Raw genomic sequence first — 21,724 nt, 5'->3', positions numbered from 1 at the left:
GACTGATACATTTGGACATTTTGTGTTCAGAAGTTCAACTGCCTTCTCAATATCAGACCTTGCAGGCACTCTCTTCAAAAGCAAGCATTGAAGGTCTTCAAGGTCATCTATATGTTTTCCCCAAGCATGTAAATATTGGACTGAAGCGTCAAAAAAAGAGTGAGCAACTTTAAAGTAGGAAGCTTGTGTTAAAACCCCATCTCTTTCTAGCTCCTTGATTTGTTGTCTTACCATTACTGGCACAAAGTCTTCCTCATGTCTAGCAGACAGCTTCTTTCTAAGGGTGTTGAGGATCACAGCTGATTCCATGGCACAGCGATCTTGCCCCTCCAGTGATTTTATTGTGTCATGGAAAAGTGACACAGTACTGTGGATGAAACTGAGCCAAAGTTCCGTTGTAGGGTCTTCAAATATCTTCCTAAGGACAACTGGACACTTTTCTTCAGACAGAAAAAATGACTTCAGTGGCTCATAGAGCATAAGAATTCTTTCCAAAGCAGGTAACATTGAGAGCCACCTGACATTGCTGTGCCCAAGAATATTTTGATATTCTTGCCCCACAAACTCACAAAAACTTTTCAGTCTTTCAACACGAACAGTGAATATATGAAAATATCCAAAAATCTTGTTAAGAATATATTCAACATCCACTGGGATTGTATCTAGGGCAGTTCGTGCACAATTGTGGACAATATGAGCTGGGCATCCAAGACCTATTACTTCCCTTTGAAGGGCTTCTCTAACTTTAGTGTGCACATTTTCTCTCCCTTGCCTCCGTAGTCCACCAAAGTTTGTGTTTGTATTGTCGGCAGAGAAGGCCACAACTTTATTTTCCAGGTGGAATTTTTTTATAATTTCTATCAGCTCACCTGAAATAAGTTCAGCTGTTTCACCTGTCAGTGCCACAAAATCAAGAAGTTTTGTCTCCACAGAAGTGCTTTCCTCTTGTACCTTGAAGTAGCGAACCACAATAGGCAGCAACTTCATATGACCATGATTTGAAGCATCTACCGAAAGTGCTACAAAATCAACATTCTCAAGGTCATGTTTGAGCTCATCTGTTGACCAAGGAGCAAATACGTTTGTGACAATTGCTTCACACTTTGTCCGTGCACAGCAAAATTTAGGATTGAAGAACTTCCTATTTAATCCTGAAGTGCAGTCCATTGATCTGAAACTATGGTTATGGGCAATGGTGTGATATGAAAAAACTCCCTCTTGTAAAGCTAGGTCATATTCACTCTGAGAGGGTTCAACTTTCCGAAAAAATGATGTCACAGAAGTTGAACCTGCACGGGCAGTTTGAGTGGCTTTGTGTTTGCTTGTGGTTTCATGTTCTTTGATTGAAGTTCTACCTCCACTTGAAATGGTAAACGCAGAATGACATATTGTGCATACAACAGAAGATCCCTTTCCAGCACTTTTCATGAAAGGAAACTCTTTTTGGAGCACATCATTGAAATAGCACTTTCTTTTGCTGTGCAATGCCATGACACTTCCGCAATCCCTACACTGCCAAACTGGTACAGAATCTGTAGAGAGATAACATGTCAGAGGTAGAAGATTGCATGCCAAGGCAAGTACTGGGGATGTCGGTGAGAAAAAAAAAACATATTTACTTGATAACAACTATACTGTAGCAGTAAAAAAACGTCAAGTATCCAAAAGTCCCACTATTGTTTTAGCTCATTTTCATTAATTGCTATATGCTTTTGCTGTTTTCTTGTTTGATGTCTTTTGTTGCAACTTTAGACCGAGGACTTGCCAGTGAGCAGGACTACAGAGCAGAAGAAGGCTACGTAATTGATTGATCGTTTATACTGCTAGAGCAGCTGCAGACGGTATTGCTTCCAGAAGCAGAGACTCATTTAAAGTATTATCTTCACGTTTATGTTACTTCCGTACCGCAGAGAGCATACGTTTTTATATGTTATATTACATATCAATAAAGCTGTAGCTATTAGTTTTCCCATAATCGGTGTCTGGTGTATTTATTTATTTTTGATATAATGACAGATCAACCTATGAGATTTTGGGGTATTGCGAAATTATATATATATATTGTAACGGTACCAACCGGATACCAAGGGTTAACACCAGGGAACAATGTCCTGCATAGGGAATCAGCAGTTCACAACCCAGCCAGTTTTCAGGTTTTAAACAGAATAACACTTTATTTGAAGGCAGCATACAGATTTATACAGGTTTTTGACCCCCCCCCCCCAGATGGGGGTTGAAAGAATGTTGTACATTAGATAAAAGGGAGAAGCGCCCTTGACATGATACAATAGGATTATATTACTTAAACACTTCAACCACAGGACACTCTTGACTCTCCTTATCACTTAGGCGTTTCTCTCTGGGGGTCATCAAACAATAGAATGCTAAGCATTAATTAGATTGTAGCTGGAGCCAGCCACTTGTGGTTAGAAAATAAAGTTAACACTTTCAGTCCTGACCGAAGGGTCTGTCACAGACAACCTTTCTTACGTTATAGTCCAGAAGTGGCTAGGTTTGCCACAATGCTCCCCCAGAACCAAGCCGGCATACACAGTCTGATCCCAACGGATCGGCTTGGGGATGTCCGGGGCAACAACTTTCGGCTCAAGTAAGCTACGGGGTGTTCTCCGCCATCTGCTCCAACTTGGCTCAGTACCGCCCCCACCCCAAACATGGAAGCGTCTCTTCCCGGAGGGACTGGGCTTGGGTAGTCACAGGGTTAACATTAGCGGGATCCATGGGAGCATAGGCAGAAACAAGGGGGGCCAAGTCATTTCCAAGGAGAACATCAGCAGGTAAGTCCTTCTTGACCCCCACATTCACAAGTCTAGCGCCCACTCCCCAATCCAAATGTACCCTGGCAACAGGTAGGCGGAACACAGTGCCCCCTGCTACCCTCACAGCCACAGTGTCTCCAGTGTGCTGTTTCTCAGGCACCAAGTTCTCTTGAAGCAAGGTCATGGTAGCACCAGTATCCCGTAGACAACTGACCTCCTGCCCATTCACTTTAACCCGTTGCCGGTTATTCCGGTGGGCAGCTTGCACGGGGTCTGCTTCATGTAGGCTGCCCCAGCATTCTGGCGCCTCTACGTAGCGGGCCACAGGCTGAGGATTATGTGGGATTCCGCCAGCGGGTCTTCTCCAGGACTGTGCTTGATTCGCTGCATTTAGGGGACACTCTGGTCTTTTGTGCCCTAGTTGCTTACATCCAAAGCACCGAATAGGTTGTGAGTAGCCCCGCGAATTGAACCGGGCTCTCTGAGGGTAGTTCGTGGCCGGAGGCCGTGTGGTATAGCGGTGCGCCGGGGGTTGGTAACTGGCAGCTGCTGGGGTGATTGGGGGTCTGTACTCCACTCTAGCAGTGGGCAATCGGTATACTGCTCCCCCTGCCCTCGTACTGCCATGGATCCGCCAGTGGGTGCTGTATCCGGCACCAAATGGGGAGCTATCAGGGTTAAAGTAGCTCCCGAATCCCGAAGTCCCTGGACCGACATCACCTCATGCAGAATTCCCAGGGGTTCCTCGGCTTGGGTGCTCAACACCTCATGAGCGGCTGGCTCCGTTTGGTAATGGTGAGCAGCCGCCCTTGGGGCCAGGTTCTGTCTGACCTGGTTCCAAGCTTGTCTGCTCCGATTTTGGGTGCACTCACGTGCCATATGTCCCCACTGCTTGCAGGTGTGGCATTGTATATTAGCCCGTCCGTTGTTAGGCTGTAGTCCATGGTGCCTCCTGGCATCAAAATGCTGGTCTGCTAATCTGGCTGCTTCGGTTAAGGTGAGGGGTTTTCGATCTCTCACCCATTCTTGGGCTTCTGGGGACAAGCCGTTAAAGAAATGCTCCAACAGCATCAGTTGTCGCAATTCTTCCATGGTGGTAGCTTGGCTGGCCTGTATCCACCCCTGAGATGCTTGATCCAGCTTGTGGGCCCACTCTGCATGGGAATCTCTTTCTGGCTTGCGCAGGCCTCTAAACTTGCGCCGGTATGCCTCTGAGGTAATGGCATATCTTTCCAAGATCGCTCTCTTCACTTTAGCGTAATCCTTGCTGTCCTCCCTGGGTACAGCGCGATACGCTTCCGCTGCCCTACCGGCTAGCTTGCCTGCTAGCACCGGCACCCATACGGACTGCTCCAAATCATGTAACTCGCACAGTCTCTCAAAATCCTGTAAATACCCATCAATCTCATCCTTCTCCTCACAAAACATTTTAAATGCATGGTATGGGATTTTGGGTCTTACTGGGTTGCTGAGTGCGTCCAACATGGATTCTGCTCGGGAGGATGCATTCCGCGGACTGTGTGCCATCACGTACTCCTGCACATCTGCCATTACCACGGATAGCATATCCCGTGGTACAGGTTGGGGTAAAAATTCCAGCCTGGTCCTCATTTCCCTCTGGTATAGGGTCTCCTCCATGGCTGCTGGAGGCGTAGCGCTGCAAGCTCTGTCTCCCTCCATCAGCTCAGCAATTAATATAGCCTTGGGTTTGCTGCTGCCTATCTTTCCCCTGGCTTCTAGCAGTTCCTTTTACGTTTGTCTCTTTAGCTTAGAATAATCCATCTCCATTCACTTCGGTCCCTGGTACTCCTTCCATCTTAGTCAGTATTGTAGTAATCCCCCTCTTCCTGAGGTTACTGGCTTGTGTAGTTGCTCTTCTGGGCGATAAGGTTCATTCCGTCGCTTGCCACCAATTGTAACGGTACCAACCGGATACCAAGGGTTAACACCAGGGAACAATGTCCTGCATAGGGAATCAGCAGTTCACAACCCAGCCAGTTTTCAGGTTTTAAACAGAATAACACTTTATTTGAAGGCAGCATACAGATTTATACAGGTTTTTGACCCCCCCCCCCCCAGATGGGGGTTGAAAGAATGTTGTACATTAGATAAAAGGGAGAAGCGCCCTTGACATGATACAATAGGATTATATTACTTAAACACTTCAACCACAGGACACTCTTGACTCTCCTTATCACTTAGGCGTTTTCTCTCTAGAGGTGATCAAACAATAGAATGCTAAGCATTAATTAGATTGTAGCTGGAGCCAGCCACTTGTGGTTAGAAAATAAAGTTAACACTTTCAGTCCTGACCGAAGGGTCTGTCACAGACAACCTTTCTTACGTTATAGTCCAGAAGTGGCTAGGTTTGCCACATATATATATATATATATATATATATATATATATATATATATATATATATATATATATATATATATATATATATATATATATATATCAGTGGGAAAAAAATGGAGGGCCAAAAAGGCATAAAAAAACAGACAGGAAGGAAAATAGCTGAGTAGAAACCAGGAGGAAGGAAAAAGAGAAAGTTAATTACAAAGGAAGAAAAGATTTTACATATATATTTGCTGACAAAATAGCAGGACATGTGTTAATCATGTATGTGCCAGCCTGCTCTGTCTGACAGCAGGAGCGAGCTGCACTTAGTCTTATGGCGCGGTTGGGCCGGGCTGTGACTATACAGCTGGCCCGATGCGCTGACTAAAAAAAACAGACCCGCTCAGCAGAGAGCAGAGAGCAGGTCTGTAAAAGCGGCATGTTTTTTAAATATTAAAAGGGAAAAATGGGTTTTATAACCATAGCAGTAAAATAATGTTATATAATTCTGCACTATGTGCAGAATTATATAACATTATTTTTAGGTTTACTGACACTTTAAAAAGCATGTGATAAGAGGCAGCCATCAAAGGCTTAGAAATTAGCATATGAGCCTACCTATGTTTAGTTTAAACTAAGAATACCAAGAGAAAAAAGCAAATTTGATGATAAAAGTAAATTGGAAAGTTCATTAAAATTAAAAGTCATATCTGAATAATGAAAGTTTAATTTATACTAGACTGTCCCTTTAACAGCATCTGCTAGTGTTGTAAACATAGATTAGAGCAGTGATTTTTAACCTTTTTTTTGCAGTGGCACACTTTTTTACATTAAAAAATCCTGTGGCACACCACCATCCCAAAATTTTTAAAAAATCACACATTGTAGCCTAATACAGCATATATATATATATATATACACATACACACACACATACTGTATGTATTGTGCTGTTATGCCATGCCTCCTACAAACTACCCCTGCACTGGGAGTAAAAAACAAGCAAAGTTTAAAAAATATGTCACACTGTTGTCAGTCTGCCGTGGCACACCTGAGGATCTCTCACGGCACACTGGTTGAAAAACACTGGATTAGAGCTCCCAATGCTTAGTGCAGATAGCTGAGTTGCAGGACCATATGTAACTGATAGACTCAGTAGAATTTGTGTGTGGGGAGGGGGGGTATGGGATTATCCATAGGTTATGCTGAGCTCATGAGTCCCTTCCTAATATTATTTTATCATATCTTATGTGGGTAGTTTTTGTGCTATTACACACACACACTGTAATAATAATGTCCAATAAAAAATTTTAAGCAAGGTAATGTGCGAGTGGTACAAGTAAAACACTGTATTACAGTGTGTGTGTGCTGTGAATGATGAGCACATAGAATTATAAACAATGCCCAATAAAAATTATTAAGCAAGGTAATGTGCGAGTGGTACAAGTAAAACACTGTATTACAGTGTGTGTGTGTGCTGTGAATGATGAGCACATAGAATTATAAACAATGCCCAATAAAAATTATTAAGCAAGGTAATGTGCGAGTGGGACAAGTAAAACACTGTATTACAGTGTGTGTGTGCTGTGAATGATGAGCACATAGAATTATACAGCCGGATGTGAGTACTTACTTAGGAGTTGTCAGGAGTTGTACTGTGCCTAAACATATTGCTCCCCTTTTGCTGAATGTTGATATAAATGGCACTTTTCCCAGCAATGAATTCACTCCCCTGCCCATTCTCAATAAAACTTAAAATGTTATAGTCTTCCCTCCTGACTTACCACTTACGCTTGCCGCAACTTAGGTCCGATTGTACTCTGTGCGTGTGGCACTTTTCCCAGCAATGCATTCACTCCCCTGCCCATTTCTCAATAAAATAAAACCTGACTGAGCAAATAACCATAGTCTTTCCTCCTGATTTACCACGCCGCAACTTAGATCCAGTTGTACTCTGTGCGTGGGAATGTCTGGTCTGCTCTCTGTCTTCCCTCCGCCTGACTTGACTTGCGCGCCGCTGCAGTACTGTCTGGATTTGTACTGTGTGAGTGTGCGGCTCAGTCTCTTCCCTCCTACTTGCGTGCGGCTCAGTCTCTTCCCTCCTACTTGCGTGCGCACTGCGCTACCTGTACGCTCCTCCCACTGCTTAGTAACAGACAGCAGCTACCAGTTAAGGAGTAAGACAGTGATTTACTACTTTAGAGATTAGATAGAACACTGGGGACAATGAAAAGGGGCCGGGGACAAATTCGGGGACATAATTTTGCCGGGGACAGTCTCCTCAATTCGGGGACTGTCCCCGGAAATCGGGGACGTCTGGTCACCTTAGGTGTCGGCGATGTTAGGGGCAGCAGATTAGGGGTACATAGGGATAATGTAGGTTGCGGCGGTGTCCGGAGTGGCAGATTAGGGGTTAAAAGTGTAATGCAGGGGTCAGCGATAGCAGGGGCGGCAGATTAGAGGTTAATAAGTGTAAGATTAGGGGTGTTTAGACTCGGGGTTCATGTTAGGGCCTTAGGTGTAGACTTAGGAAGTGTTTCCCCATAGGAAACAATGGGGCTGCTTTTTTTTCAGCTCAAATTGTCCCATTGTTTCCTATGGGGGAATCGTGCACGAGCACGTTTTTTAAGCTGGCCGCGTCTGTAAGCAACGCTGGTATTGAGAGTTGAAGTGGCGGTAAATTATGCTCTACGCTCCCTTTTTGGAGCCTAACGCAGCCCTTCAGAGAACTCTCAATACCAGCATTGTTTAAAAGGTGCGGGGGGAAAAAAACACGCGTAGCTAACGCACCCTTTCTAACGCAAAACTCTAAATCTAGGTGTGTGTAAATAATGCAGCTTATTTTTACAATTCATGTTTCAAGGGGTTGCAAATTTCCTATTTTTCATTACTTTTCCAATGGCTTTTTTTTGTTTGTGTTTGAGAGATTACTTAGCTCTCAGAACTAGAGATATTTGTTTGTTTTTATTTACCAGTTTATATCTGTAAAACCTGCCCAATGACTAATTGTACTGTTTGTACAGTGTGTAACAATGTACTTACACATCTAGCAGAGGGTACGGTAAGTTTTCTGTGACTGGGTAACTTCCAGCTGTAGAATAACTGTTGGAGAAGTAGATTCCAGCAACTCCTGCTACTTTATTCCCAGGATAGGAATTAAACACATCAGAACTGCTGGTATCCGGTTGTCCTGCGATAAGGAGACCTCCGCCATGCTTTATAAAATCTACAAGATCCTTAGTTTGGGATTGGTCATCAGCATGTGTGCAGTAAACACCATATGACTCGTTAATTGTGTCACTGGTCTGGACTTTGTGACCTTTACTGGTGAGGAACTCAGCCAGAGAGGCAAACGACGACTGCACCCCGACCTCAGGGACACTGGGGGGCTTTAACCAACTCACAGCATTTTGGAAGAATGGTTGGAACGAGGGGATGTTGAGACACTCTTTATTGGGGAGAACAATCACTCTTCCACTACCATGTTGTGAGGCAGCAATCAGGGTTTTCCCAGCACTATTTACAAGCAATGCAAATGCCTTCTCAGTTAATAGTTGCAGAGTACAAGGTATTATGTTCTCAAAATCTAAAGACTTAATACCATCCACAAGGGCCTTGTAATAAACTTGTACAGTGGGGACATTTCCAGCCATTTCCTGTAAAACAAATACATGCATTTAGTCCGGAAACAGCAGCAATATTAGTTGTAAAATGACAAAATAAAAAAAAGTCATTAGTAAATGTATTACTTGCCAATTAGGAGAATAATATTCATTATAAAGCTAAAAATGACAGATACATGTAAAGAATATTATGTAAACAACAAAACTAGTGTAAAGTATTTTATTCCTGTGTATTACACTCTGTTACTGTCTCTCTATACCATGTGTGTCTGGTCTGCTTCCTGTGTATTACACATTGTTACTGTCTCTCTATACCATGTGTGTCTGGTCTGCTTCCTGTGTATTACACATTGTTACTGTCTCTCTATACCATGTGTGTCTGGTCTGCTTCCTGTGTATTACACATTGTTACTGTCTCTCTATACCATGTGTGTCTGGTCTGCTTCCTGTGTATTACACATTGTTACTGTCTCTCTATACCATGTGTGTCTGGTCTGCTTCCTGTGTATTACACTCTGTTACTGTCTCTCTATACCATGTGTGTCTGGTCTGCTTCCTGTGTATTACACATTGTTACTGTCTCTCTATACCATGTGTGTCTGGTCTGCTTCCTGTGTATTACACATTGTTACTGTCTCTCTATACCATGTGTGTCTGGTCTGCTTCCTGTGTATTACACATTGTTACTGTCTCTCTATACCATGTGTGTCTGGTCTGCTTCCTGTGTATTACACATTGTTACTGTCTCTCTATACCATGTGTGTCTGGTCTGCTTCCTGTGTATTACACTCTGTTACTGTCTCTCTATACCATGTGTGTCTGGTCTGCTTCCTGTGTATTACACATTGTTACTGTCTCTCTATACCATGTGTGTCTGGTCTGCTTCCTGTGTATTACACATTGTTACTGTCTCTCTATACCATGTGTGTCTGGTCTGCTTCCTGTGTATTACACATTGTTACTGTCTCTCTATACCATGTGTGTCTGGTCTGCTTCCTGTGTATTACACTCTGTTACTGTCTCTCTATACCATGTGTGTCTGGTCTGCTTCCTGTGTATTACACACTGTTACTGTCTCTCTATACCATGTGTGCCTGGTCTGCTTCCTGTGTATTACACTGTTACTGTCTCTCTATACCATGTGTGCCTGGTCTGCTTCCTGTGTATTACATTGTTACTGTCTCTCTATACCATGTGTGTCTGGTCTACTTCCTGTGTATTACACATTGTTACTGTTTCTCTATACCATGTGTGTCTGGTCTGCTTCCTGTGTATTACACATTGTTACTGTCTCTCTATACCATGTGTGTCTGGTCTGCTTCCTGTGTATTACACATTGTTACTGTCTCTCTATACCATGTGTGTCTGGTCTGCTTCCTGTGTATTACACTCTGTTACTGTCTCTCTATACCATGTGTGTCTGGTCTGCTTCCTGTGTATTACACATTGTTACTGTTTCTCTATACCATGTGTGTCTGGTCTGCTTCCTGTGTATTACACTGTTACTGTCTCTCTATACCATGTGTGTCTGGTCTGCTTCCTGTGTATTACACATTGTTACTGTCTCTCTATACCATGTGTGCCTGGTCTGCTTCCTGTGTATTACACACTGTTACTGTCTCTCTATACCATGTGTGTCTGGTCTGCTTCCTGTGTATTACACACTGTTACTGTCTCTCTATACCATGTGTGTGTGGTCTGCTCCTGTGTATTACACACTGTTACTGTCTCTCTATACCATGTGTGTCTGGTCTGCTTCCTGTGTATTACACTGTTACTGTCTCTCTATACCATGTGTGTCTGGTCTGCTTCCTGTGTACTACACACTGTTACTGTCTCTCTATACCATGTGTGTCTGGTCTGCTTCCTGTGTATTACACTGTTACTGTCTCTCTATACCATGTGTGTCTGGTCTGCTTCCTGTGTACTACACACTGTTACTGTCTCTCTATACCATGTGTGTCTGGTCTGCTTCCTGTGTATTACACTCTGTTACTGTCTCTCTATACCATGTGTGTCTGGTCTGCCTTCTGTGTACTACACACTGTTACTGTCTCTCTATGCCATGTGTGTCTGGTCTGCTTCCTGTGTATTACACATTGTTACTGTCTCTCTATACCATGTGTGTCTGGTCTACTTCCTGTGTATTACACATTGTTACTGTTTCTCTATACCATGTGTGTCTGGTCTGCTTCCTGTGTATTACACATTGTTACTGTCTCTCTATACCATGTGTGTCTGGTCTGCTTCCTGTGTATTACACATTGTTACTGTCTCTCTATACCATGTGTGTCTGGTCTGCTTCCTGTGTATTACACTCTGTTACTGTCTCTCTATACCATGTGTGTCTGGTCTGCTTCCTGTGTATTACACATTGTTACTGTTTCTCTATACCATGTGTGTCTGGTCTGCTTCCTGTGTATTACACTGTTACTGTCTCTCTATACCATGTGTGTCTGGTCTGCTTCCTGTGTATTACACATTGTTACTGTCTCTCTATACCATGTGTGCCTGGTCTGCTTCCTGTGTATTACACACTGTTACTGTCTCTCTATACCATGTGTGTCTGGTCTGCTTCCTGTGTATTACACACTGTTACTGTCTCTCTATACCATGTGTGTGTGGTCTGCTCCTGTGTATTACACACTGTTACTGTCTCTCTATACCATGTGTGTCTGGTCTGCTTCCTGTGTACTACACACTGTTACTGTCTCTCTATACCATGTGTGTCTGGTCTGCTTCCTGTGTATTACACTCTGTTACTGTCTCTCTATACCATGTGTGTCTGGTCTGCCTTCTGTGTACTACACACTGTTACTGTCTCTCTATGCCATGTGTGTCTGGTCTGCTTCCTGTGTATTACACATTGTTACTGTCTCTCTATACCATGTGTGTGTCTGGTCTGCTTCCTGTGTATTACACTGTTACTGTCTCTCTATACCATGTGTGTCTGGTCTGCTTCCTGTGTATTACATTGTTACTGTCTCTCTATACCATGTGTGTGTCTGGTCTGCTTCCTGTGTATTAGACTGTTACTGTCTCTCTATACCATGTGTGTCTGGTCTACTTCCTGTGTATTACACTGTTACTGTCTCTCTATACCATGTGTGTCTGGTCTGCTTCCTGTGTATTACACTCTGTTACTGTCTCTCTATACCATGTGTGTCTGGTCTGCTTCCTGTGTATTACATTGTTACTGTCTCTCTATACCATGTGTGTGTCTGGTCTGCTTCCTGTGTATTAGACTGTTACTGTCTCTCTATACCATGTGTGTCTGGTCTACTTCCTGTGTATTACACACTGTTACTGTCTCTCTATACCATGTGTGTCTGGTCTGCTTCCTGTGTATTAGACACTGTTACAGAGAAGATGTTGGTGGTCTTTGACACCATCAATTAGGAATTAATCTCCTCTGATGGTGTCACCCCCGTTACTCCGCAACTCCCTACAGTGCCTGGATGGACATCAGTGAAAACCGACGGAGGAGGAGTTAAATTGCAATCTCCTTACAAACGTTGCATAGTACTGCGCAACTTGCGTAGGTAGATTGAGTTAGATACTTCCATTTTAAAGCCAGCAGAGGTTGGTATAGTCTTGGCTTTAAATAGAGGAATTAAAGTATATAAAAAAGAAAATCTTAAAAACACAAATTCACTCTTATAGTTCATGTATTTTCTTCCCTTTACCTGTCTCTTTGTAGTAGTTTTCCTAATTCCTTTGGATGGACTTACATCACTGGTTGTCTTCCCTCCATCTTCTTTTTTTTAATTAAATATTAATTATTTGCCATTCTAATAATTTTCCCGCATACAAAGCCATTCCACCTGAATTGCAGTAATTGACATCCAGCAGATCAGCCTTATCCCACCAGTATTATAGTAATTGCCAGTAACATCAGCCATCGTTAGCTCACATCCATATTGAGAGCTTTCTGATATAAACTTAATTTATGACTCCAATGTCTGTCCATGATCATAAGTAGTTTTGTATATTACCTAACTGGGGAGGTAATTTGGAAGTCTTGTGGTCCTTTTAAACATATTTTCCCCCCACTTTCTGCCTCTGTTTGCAGCTCAAATATATATATGTGTGTATATATATATATATATATATATATATATATATATATATATATATATATATATATATATACACACAAACACACATCCATTTATCCATCATACATAGATCATCCATCATACATACATCCAACATAAATACATCATACATACATACATCATACATACACACATCATACATCCATCCAACTTAAATACATCATCCATCCATCATACCATCATCCATCATACATCCATCCAACATAAATACATCATCCATCCATCATACATACATCCATCATACATACATCCATCATACATACATACATCCATCATAAATACATCCAACATACATACATTCATCATACATACATCCATCCATCATAAATACATCCAACATACATACATTCATCATACATACATCATGCATACATCCATCCATCATCCATCCATCATACATACATCCATGCATACATACATACATCATACATACATCCATCCAACATACATCCATGCATACATCATACATACATCCATGCATACATCATACATACATTGTGTGTGTATGTGTATGTATGTGTATGTGTATATATATATATATATATATATATATATATATATATATATATATATATATACACACATACACGCATCCATTTATCCATCATACATAGATCATCCATCATCCATCCATCCATCCAACATAAATACATCATACATACACACATCATACATACATCCAACATAAATACATCATCCGTCCATCATACATCCATCATACATACATCCATCATACATACATCATACATCCATCCAACATAAATACATCATCCATCCATCATACATCCATCCATCATACATCCATCATACATACATCCATCCATCATACATCCATCCATCATACATCCATCATACATACATCCATCCATCATACATCCATCCATCATACATCCATCCATCATACATCCATCATACATCCATCCAACATAAATACATCATCCATCCATCATACATACATCCATCATACATCCATCATACATCCAGCCATCATCCATCCAACATAAATACATCATACATACATCATACATACACACATCATACATACATCCAACATAAATACATCATCCATCCATCATACATCCATCATACATACATCCAACATAAATACATCATCCATCCATCATACATCCATACATCATACATCCATCCAACATAAATACATCATCCATCCATCATACATCCATCCATCATACATCCATCCAACATAAATACATCATCCATCCATTCATCATACATCCATCCATCATACATCCATCCATAATACATACATCCAACATAAATACATAATCCATCCATCATACATACATCCATCATACATCCATCATAAATACATCCAACATACATACATCCATCATCCATCCATCATCCATCCATCATAAATACATCCAACATACATACATCCATCATACATCCATCATACATCCATCCATCATACATCCATCCATCATACATCCATCATACATCCAACATACATCCATCCATCATACATCTAACATACATACATCCATCATACATCCATCATACATCCATCCATCATCCATCCATCATACATGCATCATCCATCCAACATACATGCATCATCCATCCAACATACATGCATCATCCATCCATCATACATCCATCATAAATCCATAATACATCCATCATACATCCATCCATCCATCATACATCCATCCATCATACATCCATCCATCATACATCCATCCATCATAAATACATCATACATACATCCATCATAAATACATCATCCATCCAACATACATCCATCCATCATACATACATCAGCGTTAATTTTGACAGCAAATTTCAATTTAGTCTTAGTTTTAGTCGTATTTTAGTCATCTGAATTGTTTTTGTTTTAGTTTAGTTTTAGTCTACTAAAATCTAAGGGGTTTAGTTAAAGTGTAATGCATTATTTAAGCATTTCTCTATAATTTGCAAACTGATTATATACTCCAGGAGTAAACTTAACACCTGTTAATATTTATGGTATTAAGGTTTAAACATGCAATACAGACACACATTTAGACGTTGTGATATATAACATCTTTATTAAACTTAAAATTAAATAAAACCAAGTTTAATAAACAAACAGAGTGCAACTTTAAAATATAAAAAAACAAAACTGTAAACTGTAATAGCTGTATTGCACATATTACCCAATATAAAAACTTTAAAAGTTCTCTGTTAATAATTTAAACAAGTATCAAGTATGTCAACACAACAAAAAGTTTCTGCAGCTAACACAGCACAGCATAACTTAAACCCATACTCCTGGGTTATGCTTATTTCTATAGGAAGAATCAATTGATTGATCACAGATTAGTAACATTTTCGGCAAAGATTAGCACTGCTCTAGAACTTCCAAACTCATTATATACATGCATACATCATACATACATGCATACATCATACATACATACATCATACATACATACATCATACATACATACATGCATACATCATACATACATACATGCATCCATCATACATACATACATCCATCCATCATACATACATACATCCATCCATCATACATACATCATACATACATGCATACATCATACATACATACATACATACATACATACATACATCATACATACATACATACATCATACATACATACATGCATACATCATACATACATGCATACATCATACATACATACATCCATCATACATACATACATACATCATACATACATACATCCATCATACATCCATCATACATACATGCATACATACATCCATCATACATACATGCATACATCATACATACATGCATACATCATACATACATACATGCATAAATACATGCATACATCATACATACATACATACATACATCCATCATACATACATACATCATACATACATGCATACATCATACATACATACATCATACATACATACATACATCCATCAGACATACATACATCATACATACATGCATACATCATACATACATACATACATACATACATACATACATTATACATACATCCATCATACATACATGCATACATACATGCATAAATCATACATACATCATACATACATGCATACATCATACATAAATACATCCATCATACATCCATCCATCACACATACATGCATACAGCATACATACATCATACATGCATGCATATATCATACATACATACATCATACATACATACATGCATCATACATACATACATTCATCATACATACATACATCATACATACATGCATACATCATACATACATCATACATACATACATCAATCATACATACATACATCATACATACATACATCATACATACATACATCATACATACATCATACATGCATGCATACATCATACATACATGCATACATCATACATACATGCATACATCATACATACATCATACATACATGCATACATCCATCATACATACATACATCATACATACATCATACATACATGCATACATCATACATACATACATACATCCATCATACATGCATACATCATACATACATGCATACATCATACATACATACATACATCCATCATACATACATACATCATACATACATGCATACATCATACATACATGCATACATCATACATACATACATCCATCATACATACATCATACATACATGCATACATCATACATACATACATCCATTATACATACATCCATCATACATACATGCATACATACATGCATAAATCATACATACATCATACATAAATACATCCATCATACATCCATCCATCACACATACATGCATACAGCATACATACATACATACATACATCATACATGCATGCATACATCATACATGCATGCATACATCATACATACATCATACATACATGCATACATCATACATACATACATCATACATACATGCATACATCATACATACATGCATACATCATACATACATCCATCATACATACATGCATACATCATACATACATACATCATACATACATGCATACATCATACATACATGCATACATCATACATACATCCATCATACATACATGCATACATACATGCATAAATCATACATACATCATACATGCATACATCATACATACATACATCATACATACATGCATACATCCATCATACATCATACATGCATGCATACATCATACATACACATACATACATCATACATACATATATCCATCATACATACATCATACATACATGCATACATCATACATACAGACATACATACATGCATACATCATACATACATACATACATCCCTTATACATACATCCATCATACATGCATACATACATGCATAAATCATACATACATCATACATACATGCATACATCATACATACATCCATCCATCACACATACATGCATACATCATACATACATCATACATACATCCATCATACATACATCCATCATACATACATCATACATAGATACATCTATCATACATACATGCATACATCATACATACATACATCATACATACATGTATGCATCATTCATACATACATCATACATCATACATACATACATACATACATTATACATACATCCATCATACATACATCATACATACATCCATGCATACATCATACATACATCATCCATCCAACATACATCCATCATACATACATGCATACATCATACACACATACATACATCATGCATACATCCATTATGCATACATGCATACATCATACATCCATACATCATACATACATCCATCATACATACATGCATACATACATGCATAAATCATACATCCATCATACATCCATCATACATCATACATAAATACATCCATCATACATCCATCCATCACACATACATGCATACAGCATACATACATACATACATACATACATAAATCATACATCATACATGCATGCATACATCATACATACATGCATACATCATACATGCATGCATACATCATACATCATACATACATACATCATACATACATCATACATACATGCATAAATCATACATACATCATACATACATGCATACATCATACATACATGCATACATCATACATACATACATACATGCATAAATACATGCATACATCATACATACATACATCCATCCATCATACATACATACATCATACATACATGCATACATCATACATACATACATCATACATACATCCATCCATCCATCATACATACATGCATCATACATACATGCATACATCATACATACATACATACATACATACATCCATTATACATACATCCATCATACATACATGCATACATACATGCATAAATCATACATACATCATACATACATGCATACATCATACATAAATACATCCATCATACATCCATCACACATACATGCATACAGCATACATACATACATCATACATGCATGCATATATCATACATACATACATCATACATACATACATGCATCATACATACATACATCATACATACATACATCATACATACATGCATACATCATACATACATCAATCATACATACATCCATCATACATACATACATCATACATCATACATCATACATGCATGCATACATCATACATACATGCATACATCATACATACATCATACATACATGCATACATCCATCATACATACATACATACATTATACATACATCATACATACATCATACATACATGCATACATCATACATACATACATACATCCATCATACATGCATACATCATACATACATACATACATCATACATCCATCCATCATACATACATGCATACATCATACATACATGCATACATCATACATACATCCATCCATCATACATACATCATACATACATGCATACATCATACATACATACATCCATTATACATCCATCCATCATACATACATGCATACATACATGCATAAATCATACATACATCATACATACATGCATACATCATACATAAATACATCCATCATACATCCATCCATCACACATACATGCATACAGCATACATACATACATACATACATACATACATACATACATCATACATGCATGCATACATCATACATGCATGCATACATCATACATACATCATACATACATGCATACATCATACATACATACATCATACATACATGCATACATCCATCATACATACATGCATACATACATGCATAAATCATACATACATCATACATACATACATGCATACATCATAATACATACATCATACATACATGCATACATCCATCATACATCATACATGCATGCATACATCATACATACACATACATCCATCATACATACATACATCATACATACATATATCCATCATACATACATCATACATACATGCATACATCATACATACAGACATACATACATGCATACATCATACATACATACATCCCTTATACATACATCCATCATACATGCATACATACATGCATAAATCATACATACATCATACATACATGCATACATCATACATACATCCATCACACATACATCCATCACACATACATGCATACATCATACATACATCATACATCCATCCATCATACATACATCCATCATACATACATACATACATACATCATACATAGATACATCTATCATACATACATACATGCATACATCATACATACATACATACATCATACATACATGTATACATCATTCATACATACATCATACATCATACATACATACATACATACATACATACTACATACATCCATCATACATACATCATACATACATCCATGCATACATCATACATACATCATCCATCCAACATACATCCATCATACATCCATCATACATACATACATGCATACATCATACATACATGCATACATCATACACACATACATACATCATACATACATGCATACATCATACATACATCCATTATGCATACATGCATACATCATACATCCATACATCATACATACATACATCATACATACATGCATACATACATACATGCATAAATCATACATACATCATACATCCATCATACATCATACATAAATACATCCATCATACATCCATCCATCACACATACATGCATACAGCATACATACATACATACATACATACATAAATCATACATCATACATGCATGCATACATCATACATACATGCATACATCATACATGCATGCATACATCATACATGCATGCATACATCATACATCATACATACATACATACATCATACATACATACATACATCATACATCTATCATACATACATCATACATACATACATACATCGTACATCATACATAGATACATCTATCATACATACATCATCCATCATACATACATCATACATACATGCATACATCATACATACATACATCATACATACATGCATACATCATACATACATGCATACATCATACATACATACATCCATCATACATACATGCATACATACATGCATAAATCATACATACATCATACATACATACATGCATACATCATACATACATACATCATACATACATGCATACATCCATCATACATCATACATGCATGCATACATCATACATACACATACATCCATCATACATACATCATACATACATGCATACATCATACATACATACAGACATACATACATGCATACATCATACATACATACATCCCTTATACATACATCCATCATACATGCATACATACATGCATAAATCATACATACATCATACATACATGCATACATCATACATCCATCCATCACACATACATCCATCACACATACATGCATACATCATACATACATCATACATACATCCATCATACATACATCCATCATACATACATACATACATCATACATAGATACATCTATCATACATACATACATGCATACATCATACATACATACATCATACATACATGTATACATCATTCATACATACATCATACATCATACATACATACATACATTATACATACATCCATCATACATACATCATACATACATCCATGCATACATCATACATACATCATCCATCCAACATACATCCATCATACATCCATCATACATACATACATGCATACATCATACATACATGCATACATCATACACAGATACATACATCATACATACATGCATACATCATACATACATCCATTATGCATACATGCATACATCATACATCCATACATCATACATACATCCATCATACATACATACATGCATACATACATACATGCATAAATCATACATACATCATACATCCATCATACATCATACATAAATACATCCATCATACATCCATCCATCACACATACATGCATACAGCATACATACATACATAAATCATACATCATACATGCATGCATACATCATACATACATGCATACATGCATGCATACATCATACATCATACATACATACATACATCATACATACATACATACATACATCATACATACATGCATAAATCATACATACATCATACATACATGCATAAATCATACATTCATCATACATACATGCATACATCATACATAGATACATCTATCATACATACATCATACATCATACATACATACATCATACATCATACATACATCCATACATACATTATACATACATCCATCATACATACATCATACATACATCATCCATCCAACATACATCCATCATACATACATCATACATACATACATCATACATGCATACATCATACATACATCATACACACATACATACATCATACATACATGCATACATCATACATACATCCATTATGCATACATGCATACATCATACATACATGCATACATCATACATCCATACATCCATTATACATACATCCATCATACATACATGCATACATACATGCATAAATCATACATACATCATACATACATA

At 38.1% G+C, this 21,724-nt stretch overlaps 1 protein-coding gene across 1 annotated transcript in view; it reads right to left on the bottom strand.

Moving 5' to 3' along the window:
- LOC128658296 (TRPM8 channel-associated factor homolog) overlaps positions 1-21,724 on the bottom strand; it is a 261,422-nt gene that overhangs the window by 189,806 nt on the left and 49,892 nt on the right. Inside the window, exon 3 of the mRNA XM_053712830.1 lies at positions 8,163-8,776. Within this exon, the coding sequence (XP_053568805.1) occupies positions 8,163-8,776 (614 nt within the window). The remainder of the gene's footprint in view (positions 1-8,162; positions 8,777-21,724) is intronic.

Source organism: Bombina bombina, chromosome 4, assembly GCF_027579735.1.
Source record: "Bombina bombina isolate aBomBom1 chromosome 4, aBomBom1.pri, whole genome shotgun sequence".
Taxonomy (NCBI): Eukaryota; Metazoa; Chordata; class Amphibia; order Anura; family Bombinatoridae; genus Bombina; species Bombina bombina.
Note: the sequence above shows the minus strand (reverse complement) of the source record. Positions and strands in the feature narration are given on the sequence as shown.